We start from the raw sequence: 12,038 nt of genomic DNA on the forward strand, positions 1-12,038 counted from the left end.
TGGCTAATTAATAGCAGCTGTAAATGGGAGTGCTCCCCTCCTGCACAGACTGATACCCGCCACCGTTTGCCTGGCTCGCCAGAAGGGATGCTCGCCCCTGCACATCCGGAGCTGCTGAGCGTTATGGAAATTTCCGGCACAACCTGCTCAAATGCAGGATTAGTTTGTGATCTCTCAGTGAGGACAGCCTCCGTTTTCATGTGACAGCGCCTTAATCCTCCCCTCCCTTTGTGACTGGAGTTCAAATGGGCTCTAATGACACTGAAGGTGAGTCGGAGGAAAACACGGGAGATGAAGGACATGGAAAGCCGAAACCTCACACAGCTGCAGAGACGGATGACAGGCCCTAAAACATTTACTGCTTGTATTTAGGAGGGATAGAAGAACTTGAGATAAGACCGACATTTTACTGAACTGAGCCAAAAAACAGATACAGCCAAATATTGGTATAATAACACAAGTTTGCCATCTCAAGGACAAATAAACTTCGCACTTGAACCTGAAGATATTTTAACGACCAAAAACAATAAGGAGAAAGGAGGTAAAAACCACACAAACCCACAACTTTACATAAAATAAATCATTAAGTATTTGTAAACAAAATTGCAGTTCAAAAAAAAATTTACCATCAAAATAGAAAATATTGAGCTCATTTTAGCCATTAGCTTAACCTGAGCTAATGATTCAGTGCGCTGCTTCTTAGCACAAATTAGTAGGATCAGCAAGATGCTAAGTTTATACTAACAGAACAACTAAATCTCTTACAATCTGGCATTGCAAGGAAGTTGATTTCTTACTGACAGGCGTTTATCTCAATAAGCAGAAAAAGAGTCTGTTGGAGATTCAATACTCAGCTGATCAAGTGATCCAGCCCAGTTTTTGGTTCATCGTGCTCTGCAGCCGTTAAACACATTTTAATTTGATGTCTCAACGATGAGCTTGATTTGCCCTGCAGGGGACTGAATCTGATAGTCCAAACAGATGAAGAGAAGCTCAGAGCATTACCAGGTACACATCACTTAGTATGTAAAGGGCATACCTACGGGATCTGCAAAGCAATTTTCCAATGTTATGATATTCCTTCCCCTCTTATCCCTTCCTTCTGCTGAAGGGGAAACAGGCCCTGTGGTACAGCAGGGTGTGTGTGTGTGTGGGGGGGGTGATATAAATAGGGCATGGTTTTATTTCTCTCTCATAAACATGTAGATTGATTAGGGTCATTTTCTGCTAGCCTGCTTCCATCCACCCAAGCCTTTCCCTCCATTAGTGATGAAAACCTAGATTTATTGCCACGTCTGTCACTTCTGTGCCATATTTCACATCCCCGCCGCGTGGCTGTTTTTATGTAGATGAGCTCTGGGGAAAAGGCATATTAAAGGTGTGTGTCTCTGTGTCCACAGGAGCGCGTACAGGTTGCCAATGGGATTCTGTCAATCAGTCGGCTAACCCTGTCCGACGCCGGAATGTACCAGTGTGTGGCTGGGAATAAGCACGGCGAGGTCTACTCCAACGCAGAGCTCCGAGTCATAGGTGAGGCTCAGCGTCTCTGCGGCCTAGAGAGACACAAGCTATGATATGGGGGACAACTGTGATGGCTACAGCTGTGTAATATACTGTATATATATATTTTAAATCTTATTGATTACATTTATTTTATGCAGACAGAACAAGCAACCAAATGAAAGTAGCTGCGTTTCCATTTCAAATGTCTTCGTCAATATGCTGCAGACCAAACCATCATCCTCCCACCACTTCCTGTCATCTCCTTCAGCGTTTTTGCCAGTAGTAACGTCCGGATGTTGATCATGACTCATGTGATGTGATGGAAAGTTTTTCCATTGCAATTTACATGCAGTTCACAATTTAGTTTTGCGAACTATATCTATTTTGATAAGACCAAAACAACCATCTCATCCTAGCTCAAAACGTATTGAAAAACGTGAGTCTGAGCAAATTTATTTTTGTAATTTCAATTTGTGCAATTTTATGGTTAATGGAAGTTAATGGAAGTGCAGTTAGTGTATGGCCATCCTGCTGCATAGAAAGTGTGATGGCATTATCAGAGATGCCATCAAACTTCCCTTGTCTGTATCTGCAGTTTGATTTGTCTCCCTCCCTGTACGCCATGCTATCAGAAGACTCCCCACCTTTCTGACCACTAATTGAAAAGCATTAATTATAAGATGAATGTGTTTGACTGACAGTGATGTACATCAGATTTGTTCAGCTGAGAAGTCTTGGCCCATCTGCCTTGTCAAGATTGTCAGTCTTCAATCTCAGCCTCTGTTTCTCCTTCAACGTATCACATCCGGATGATGTTCATGCAAAACTCTCTGGTCAAAGGAAAGAAGTGCTGGTGGTTTGAGACGGTAGCATAGCTACAAATCAGACTTAAAACAAAGCGGGAGAATCACATGCTGTCTGACAGAGAATGATACTAATAAACTAACATCAAACTCCACATCAAATGTCTGATTGCTAATTATGCAATCTCATCTCTTTGAATTATCCATGGTGGGAAATTCTGCTTCTTAATGAGCTCATTTTGAAGAAAAAAAAAACAGCCCGCAGTGCGACGTGTTTAATAGGAGATAAGAAGTCAGAGATAAATTAGACAAAAGAAAGTCTTCACAGAGATGGTTTAACAGACAATTGTTGCAATTCTCTTCTCTCAGCTGTTGCCCCGGATTTTTCTCACAATCAACTGAAGAGTCAGACGCTGGTGAAAGTGGGAGGAGACATCCTCATCGAGTGCAAGCCCAAGATGTCTCCTTGGGGCGTGATCTCATGGCGGAAGGACAGTGAACCCCTGCAGGGGAGCAGCAGGTAAAACATAGTTTCACGTGGTTTGGTTGCTTCTGTCTCTCTGCCAGAACTGCTGGAGATTTCCCTTTAGCAAGGTTGAGATTCTTGAAGTGCTCTGCTGGGTGTGTGGATCTGTGTTTGAACAAACTGAAGATGGCCTAACAGACAAACATGAAGCTGCTTAGGGTTGCAAGGTGGAAGGAAAGTATTTCTATGCATTCTGTTCAACCCCTCAAGATATTCTTGCAGAACCACTTTTCTCCACAATTACAGATACAACTCTCTCTAACATCAGTTCTCAGGTAACTCCACAGATTCTCAGTTGGATATAAATCTGAAATCTGTTGGTCTAACTCTTCACGATGCTTTGATTGAAACTGTTCTGTAGAGTTTGGCCGATTGTCTATCTTGACAGTTTTGAGTCTTTTGCTGCTTCTACCAGAATTTCCACCAGGAAGTGCCCATCTTGCTATCAGATACCATCAGTTTCTCCTGTCTCCTATAAAGAAAGGCATCCTCTGCAGGAAAATGTTGCTGCCACCATGTTTTACTGTGGGGATGATGAGCTTAGGGTGATGTTCAATGTTATTTTTTTGCTGTGACCCCTACATGCCTTATGGCTTCTTATGCCTTTGTTTCGCCACTTTCCAACTCTTCCATAAAAGTCTGATTGGTGTGGTGCACAGCTGATACTTGTCTAGTGAGCAGAGCAGTAGATCTGTGCAGCTCCTCCAGGTTCAAGGCATCCATACTTGGGGAATACATTGTGTGGAAGTCTGTGTGTAGTCAAAGTGGACTCAAAGTGGGCATCTGTCAGACACGTCTAAGCATAGGTACATTCTTACGGCCATGCACTCAGTATGGGAAACAGTGCTCACATCACCAACTGTTTTGTATGCGACACAGAGCTGATGAGGGCGAGGCGGCACAATCAAGCAGACTGCCACTTTGCAGCAATAACATTTGTGCGGTGGAGAAGAAACAGTGCTAGATGCCCAACTAACTAAACAATCTTGCATGTTTCCATTAGCATTGTGAGAATTGAAGGAATTTGCCATGAGAAATGTAGGAAATCAGTACTTTCAGCTATGAAATCTCAACCGTCTGTGGTTGAGATTTCATCCACTGACTATTCATCCACACTGCTTGAAGAATATATACAGTCTGTCTTTGTATGTATCAAAGGCCTCTTGACTTCTTTTCAGATTAGGCTCTCTCATACTCAGGTCTACTTCACACCATGGAGTTCTGTGTGTATTCAAGGCAGAATCAATGAGTACTCCAAGCAGATGTCTGCCAGACATGTCTGTGCATAGGTCAATCTTGATGACCATGTACTCTGTGTCACACAGTAAGCTTGTTCACAGTAACAGTGTTCACATCAAACTATTCAGTATGCCACACCGAGGGGATACGGGTATTAGTTGGAACCATCTTGAGGACAAAATGTAGGAAATCAGTTTACTCAACGATGAAATCTCAGCCATTCGTGGACAGTGAGAGCCTTAATGCTGTGCATGTCCAGTTGGTGAGTTTAGGTAGACCACCATATTTTGGTAGGTTTGGAGTTGTCTCATACTTTTCGTATGTTAGGATGTTGTGTTGAACAGTGGAGTGTGAGATGTTCAAGCATAATACATCCGCTGGTCTTCACAATGCTGCTTGTTCACGGCTTCCTCTAACAACAAAACTTTGAAATTCAGTCCCAATCTCTACCAATTAGGTCACTTCTGAATGTAATTATTTGCACTGTATTTTATTGAAGGATATCAAATGCAATCCATAGTTTATACTATTTATTGTTTTCTCCACTACCTGAAGACCCCAAATTTCTTTGTTTGAAACCATCCCAGTGCAGGCTGCAGGTCACAGCCTGAGAAGGATTTCATATTTACTTTCTTCTGAAAATGTAATCATGCCATCCTGACCCAAATAACTTAGTTTCTCAGTACTGCCTGGAAAACCTTCAATAAAAACTATAAAACAGAAGGAGGAAAAAGTCAGTAATGGTGGAGCCATAGTTGGAATGAATGTCTGGTAATGCAGCTGTTCATGGGTCACATAGCTGGTATAAAGGGAACAGTGTTACTAATACAGTGTATCACTTTCTACACACACTACACAGAACACCGTCAAATGTCACACTTGTAGACTAGTTGGACAAACTGTTACACACTCACCTGTACCACTGCAAAGTAGAAAAGCGCTGACCTGGAGTTGTACGACCACAATGAGGAACGCAGCGTTCCCTCTCAGTCTGGACCAGTTCGTTTTCTGTTGCACTCACAAAAGAGAAGCGATGTTCATCAGAGGTTACTGATGTGCAATCAATACAACAGTCCTGTTCTGACCTCCACTAGAACTTTTGTGTGTCTAGTTTGCTTGTTTTCTCCTTGCATGCACGAGTTTTCCCGACCAGACTGTAGCTGTAGCTTTTTACTGCTTTGGACGGGTATAGAAAACAAAGAGATAGAAATACAAAGTTTGTCAAATTAGCTATATAAGATGGAAGTTTTGCCAATAGAGAAGTTAATGTAGCAGAGTTATGAATGAGCTCTTTACTGGTATGATGCTGTAATTAAAACCAGACGTTTACATATGCTGAATAAAAAGACACATGTACCTTTTTTCTGTCTGAAGTTAAATCAGAGCTAAGTCTTGTTTTAGGTAAGTTAGAAAATAAGTTCTGTCTACTAAATACCATAATAATGAGGGAATAAGTGAGAGATTTATTTATTAATATCTTCAAAATCAGAAGTTTATAGGTGGTCTAATAAATTAAGCCAGTTACTTTCCTGTTTGCACAAGTTCTCTTACACGGACTCCACGTTACCTTCTCAGTAAACTGTTTTGTGTTTTATACAATTATTCTAGATCAGGGGTGGGTAATTCTGGTCCTCGAGGGTCGGTGTCCTGCAACTCTTAGCAACTCCCTGGTCCAACACACTTGAATCCAACAACTGAATCACCTCCTAAGTGCAGCCAGGTTCTCCAGAGTCCTGCTAATGACCTCATTATTTGATTCAGGTGTGTTGAAGTAGAGACGCATCTAAACGTTGCAGGAGACCGGCCCTCCAGGCCTGGAGTTGCCCACGCCTGGCCTGGGTCTTAAAATTCCAATATTCTGATGACAGAGATATGAATTACTTTGCTGGGTTATTTTGATAAAAGTTTCCAAACCAGGATTTGAAGGTAAGTCAGAGACATGGTGCAGGTGTTTTAAATTCATATACCCATGGTACATTTCAAAATGATTTAGTGAAATGTAACAAGATATATTATAAAATCAATACGAGGCTGAAATGCCAACGCAGCCAGGGAACAACAAAGCAATATTTTTTAACTGTCTCATCGCTACAGAAAAGCTGTGCACCAGTGGCCACCGTGTTGTTGCTTTAGCAAACGGAGTTCTTTAATAGGAATGCTTTTAAATTTGTAATATGACACCTTTCCTGAATTGCTGTGTAATGCTTAAACTTAACTTGGGGGTGTTTGCAAAGAGTCTAGCAGTGCATTTTGAAATGCAGGGAAATTCTTCATTCTATCTCCAGAGGGATTCCAAGGCACTCCTCACATGTGGTAGCAGCCGGCTGAGAGGAAGAGAACAGCGTGAGGCCTAACTGAGTAATGGATAATGGGATCCACTGTGTTTTATCAGCAGCTCTTTGGTGGGGGCCAAGCAGACCAGCTGCTGGGTCAATTCAAAGTGCTAATCAAGTAGTTTTCACCTCAGTGGGGAGGGTGGAGGCTCCAGAAATCAAATGAGTCCACTCCTGACATGCTGCCAAGCTTCAGAGGAGCAGAGGGCGATCCCACAGTCCGACCTTGCGTGACCTCGGCGATGTGATTGTCTGCTTCACGTAACGTTGGAGCGTGTCTGTCTGGGTGAAGTGTGAAGTCTGGCCCTGAAGCATCACTGCTGGCAGGGGGGGGGTCACCCAGTGGGTGTCAGCACCCGAGCGCGGCTTTGCTCCGACAGCAGGGCTGTGTGCTCAGCGTCTTGCCAAGGTTTTGCATATACACAAAGCAGTGTTGTTGCTTGTCAAACAAAAGTGGAAGGGGGATTTGCATAGTGGTTTTGCTCCTGGTGCCCTTCAGTTGCCCTGTGCCACTTCAATCACGCTGCACTCAGACCTTTTTGAATCTGTTGATTTGAGTTTATTGTTCAGAGGGATTTCAAATGTCTGGGGCTGGAGTGTTAAACAGCCGCCACGACGGAGTGATTAACCAATCAGAGTTGTTGGTAATGGTGCTTTGGTGGAATTTATTTTCATCAAATTCATCTGCGTCTTGCATTTGTTTGTCTTCTGTTAATATACTGTTGGGAAAGTCTTAAAAAGCTCAGAATTTATTATTATTCATAGCTGGATACTCAGAAAAAATGGAAAAATAGTTGTAATTCCACATCTATTTCCCTGTTATGTTGTTGTAACAGCATCCATCCATTTTCTAACGCTTACCCCTAATGGGGTCATGAAGGGTGGTCACCTGGGACACCAGTGCTACACAGAGACAAACAGGACAAACAACCATGCACACATACACATGCACATTTTGTTATTTTGTTAGTTTAGTTAACTATGATAACCTTGTCACATATATCAGGTGAACTAATCAATGGTTCTAAAATGATTTTATTCCATATTTCCCTAGACTTTTGAACCCAGTTATTTTGTATTATATTGCAGAAATCTGTCATTTTGCTTCAGTCATCTTAGTCCTGGATTCTTTAAAACCTTAGAAATGGCTTTGAAAGTCGTTCCAGATATGCAGATGATACAAACTTTGGTTTTCATCTGTTTTTGAATTTCTTTAGATTGAAGTATGATAGTTTCTTTTTAGTTTTTTTTAGAGCTTTCAGTCTACTTCATGTTGCCAGTCAAGTTCTAGTTAAGTGAGTTCAGGTCAGGCTGTGGCTGGGGAAATTACTCCAAAACTTATGATTATTGACAGTCATTTCCAGAGTTACCAATGGGAGAAATGATGACTTCTAATAAGACCAGCTTGGTTTTGGATGGGCTTGTTCCCCTGGTCAGTGAACTCATCATTTGAAAAATTGCTTTTTGAATTTTCTCAGGTCACCTCTATCTGATCTGGAGTATTTAAGTGTCACAAAAAAGAAGAAATTTTATCCATCCATTCAGTTTTTTGTCCTGGCTTTCAAAGTTTTAAAACAGGAAGGTGAATGAATACAATTTACATATTTGTAAACCTTCCTACCATGAAGTGTCATTAATTATGTACATTAGAAGTTTGTATGACTCTGCATGAGAGAGCAGTCACATTTTAAACAACATGTAATGATATTTTAAAACAAATATCAACTTTAGCATATTTTAACACCTACTTGATTTTCTGCTTTTATTTTGTTGGTTTTAACATCAGTTTGTAATTGGCTTGTTGCCCATTAAAAAATGATCTGAGTCTCAGACTACCTGCTAAATTAAAGAGAGAATCACAGCTTCACAATCACAACTCAACTCAACTCAGTCCACCCTGGTTCATATTGAAATGATTTCTATCCCAGAGGCTGTAGCCAGCCAGGAATTAGAAAAGCCGTTTATGTAGCTTGAAAACGCGTCAGCTCCTTTAAATGTGCTGATTGTGTCTTTCCTTGTCTCTCTTCCCTATTATCTGCTTCTGTGCTCATCCGCGACATATGCACACTCGTGCCACGCTGTTGTGCACATCACAAGGAAAAATGCTCAGCATCTGCTGCGGTAATCATTGGACCAATCTGCCTTTTAAACGCACTCTCAGTAAAATCTGTCATGGCTTTGGGCTCACTTTGCCGTTAAGTCATATCATGCTGTCTGAAATTGTGACATTACTTCTGCTCTTTGCATTTTGACTAATGGATGTGATTTACAAATTTTCTTGTTTTTGTGTCATGGCATAATTCTTGAAATGATGTGAGATGTTTGTGTTGCACAAGAGTTGAACCCTCATGAAATTCATCTGGTCAAAATGAGGTGTTCATGAACTGGTTCTGCTTGGTTCATCTGAGTTATTGAACTGCTTTGAAAGGGGCGGTATTATGCAAATTTGACCTGTTTGAGCTTTGCATCATGTTATAATGCTATAAAGTTATATATGTTATGCCATTTTATAGCACAATCAAGGAGAGCTATGTTAACTGCAGTTATATAAATGCTATATAAATATTAAATATGACTTAAATGAAAATTTACTTCCTAATTTAATACTTCTGTCTCTTTAAGAAAGTCCTGCTCTTTCTGAAACTTCGCCTTCAGGAAGTCATCCCAACATGGCTCCTCTATTAACCCTTTAATAGAGAAAACAAATTTACTAGTGTTTCTCTGAGAAGTAGATCGTATAATGAGCTCAGTAGATGTGCACTTCCACCAGGTGTTGCTAATTGCTGTTGGCTAGTCTGAAGGAGCTCAGTGGGGGGTTGCAGGAAGGGCTGCTCTGTGAGGCGGAAACTTGGAGACTGCAGGTCTGAGGAGGAGCTTTGCCTTGAAGGTGGAGGTAGATCCACTGAGGTGTTTTTCACAGCTGAATGGTTGCCATGGAGATTAAAGAATCAAGTCAACACTCCAGGTATGTCTTTGATGAGGGAATATTATAACTCATTGATGTAAATCTCAAAAAGTCAATTTTACATAATACTGCTCCGTTAAAATCCGCTCACAATGGTCTTAAAAAGTCTTCAGTTTGAGTTGGTGGAACCAGCAGAAGCCCTGAATGCTGTTCACAGCACTACGGACAGCTGCGATGCTATACGCCCATATAAACCTCCTCAGTTCCATTGATTTTGATGACCTTGTTGAGCTGCTTGTAGCACCTGTTCCAGATACTTTATCTATTTACTCAATAGCAGTATTTTAGAAGCAGACCTGCCTCCACATCTAGGAGATAAAGGGAGGCACAAAGTCAGGTTTCAACACACTTTGTTCTCTCGAAAAGGTAGATTGAGAGGTAGAGCGTTTGACTTCAGCCTCGGTTAGTTTTTGGTTTGTTAGCTGTTGTTTTTTCTTACCAGGAGCAGTGAATCATACACCACCAATCTGTTGTGCTGCAAATTCCCAGTTGAGTTTGGAAGACTCCCTGCCCACCCGCAGCCTCTCCCCCATGCTTCGCGCAGCTACTGCAAGCACAGCCCACCGTCCAGATGATTACGCTGCAAATGATGGAGCCAAATAAACATTTTTTTCTTACTCATTAGCTGTGTGCTATAAGCTTTGAATCGCGTTTCTGCACGTACTGTGTACGGCCCTGATGAAATAATTACGTTTGTGTGCATGAGCAGTTGCGTGCGTGCATGTCTGAGCCGGTCTGCACGGTTACACAACTGTGCAGAAAGGTGCAAAATCATTAGAGGTAGCTGTGAACCCCTTTTGTTGAAGATTAATTGCCTTAATTGCGTTAGCACTCCAGAGTGGCTCCAGCAGAAAGGGAACCTGTGTCACCAGCTGGATAATCCATCTTCATAGCAGCAGCCTCGTTTTTCTTTTTTTTTTGGTAGGACACCGGCAGAAGGAGGGTATGTCTTATCTACCCCAGACAACCCTGCAGGGACGAGGTTTAGATGACATCAGCTGGAACAAAGCAGCTGAGAGAGCAGAGCAGAGCAGAGCAGGTCTTGCTGATCAGGATGGGAGCGGGCCCTGCCAGCTACACACACCAGCCTGCAACAGCATTTGAATATGTCACTACTGAGGAGAAATGGAGTGTGTCAGGTTGCTCGCGGCAGGCGAGTTCAATCAGCTGTTGTTTCACAAGCTGCAGCGTTGAGTCTGCATTGCTGCCTCTCGCATTAAGCACAGGGACAAATACTCCATGTTTCTTTCCTAAGACAAACATCTGGGTTGGACCTTTGAGTCTGTTCATGTAGGCGTCATCCAAGTTTCACACCCCCAACACGGAAGGTAAAAGTACACTGCAAAACCACAAAATCTTATTTATGACCAATCCTGTCACAATAAGCAATTAATTAGTTAATCTTGTGATAAATTAATCTGATGTTTTGATGGGCAATTTATTTACAGTCTCTGATGTTTGTGGTTTTTATTTTCATTTTATTTATTGTTTTTGGTTGATGTGTTTTATTTTTATATATTTAAAATGTCTTCCTGTTCCATCGATACAAAACTAAAGTTTATTAGTCTTTCAGAAGGCAAACTTGCATCATCATTAAATTGGCTGGAAATTGTCTCAAAACAACAATAATATCATGTGTTGTGATAATTAATGTTACCATGACAAGCCTACTTACAACAAGGTATTTCTCCATATATGAAATAATCTGCCAGTGGAACTGGTACTTTTCCTATCTTAATCAATATTAAGGAATTATTTAAACAATCTCCTATTTCTTGCTGAAAAGCTACTTGAAAGTTAGTTTTGTCTTATTTCAAGTGAACTAAGATATGGGCACATCTTAGCAGCTCTACACAAACATGAAGATATTTTGCAATAGATTCTGAAATCAAGTCAAATAGTTCTGGGGAAGTTAATGCCAAAAATGATAATTTACCTTTTTTATATTCCGACTTTTTAAAAAATTGTTTATCTTGGTTTCACAAGTTTTTGAATTAATAAGTTTAGATGTGAGTTTTATCCTTGCTTGTTTCTGCTTTGAACTGTTGATCCATTTTGGTGCACATTTCACAGAATGAGCAGCAGCAGATTAATCAGTGAGCATGACAAATGTTGGTATCAGGATGTTCTCTGGCTCATATTGTTGCCTGGAGCAGTTTAAAAATCGTCAGCTACATTTGTTTGGTACTTCAGCTCATGTCTTTGAATGTTTAAAGCTAATAGGAAACCACGCAAGGAGCAACTAATTTGCTACATGCAATCTCAAAATAAGTGTTTCAGCTTCCCTAACCTTATTTTATGTTAAAAAAAAAACACATTAATATTTGTTTTTAACAAAATCTCAAGGTTTCGGCTCAGAAAAAGACCACGAGTCATTTCTCCTGCTGATGCTACACACATGCATTTGATTTGGTTGTATTTACCCAGAATCCCTTGCCCTTTGGTCAACTTCCTGCTTTAGGAGTGGTCTCTATTCACACATATGCTCCAGATTTCACTTGAACCAATCCAAGACCAGAGTTCTCTCTTTCGGTTTGCATCAGAGCTCAGTTGATCATTGAACTTCTGCAAACGATTCAGACTTTCTAAACAAAACTGGAGTTTAACTAAAGCAGCATAAACAGGGCTGGTGTGAATGCAGCCTGAGTGAGTATCAGGGGTGACTATGA

General features: G+C 41.1%; 1 protein-coding gene across 3 annotated transcripts in view; it reads left to right on the forward strand.

Annotated features, from left to right (window-relative positions):
* The window catches only part of LOC102224592 (contactin-4), a 228,829-nt gene that overhangs the window by 163,951 nt on the left and 52,840 nt on the right, over positions 1-12,038 (forward strand). For all 3 annotated transcript variants that reach the window (XM_023325061.1, XM_023325063.1, XM_023325062.1), the window contains exons 10-11: positions 1,401-1,530; positions 2,676-2,826. In XM_023325061.1, the coding sequence (XP_023180829.1) occupies positions 1,401-1,530; positions 2,676-2,826 (281 nt within the window). The remainder of the gene's footprint in view (positions 1-1,400; positions 1,531-2,675; positions 2,827-12,038) is intronic.

This window comes from Xiphophorus maculatus, chromosome 20 (assembly GCF_002775205.1).
Source record: "Xiphophorus maculatus strain JP 163 A chromosome 20, X_maculatus-5.0-male, whole genome shotgun sequence".
NCBI classification, from domain to species: domain Eukaryota; kingdom Metazoa; phylum Chordata; class Actinopteri; order Cyprinodontiformes; family Poeciliidae; genus Xiphophorus; species Xiphophorus maculatus.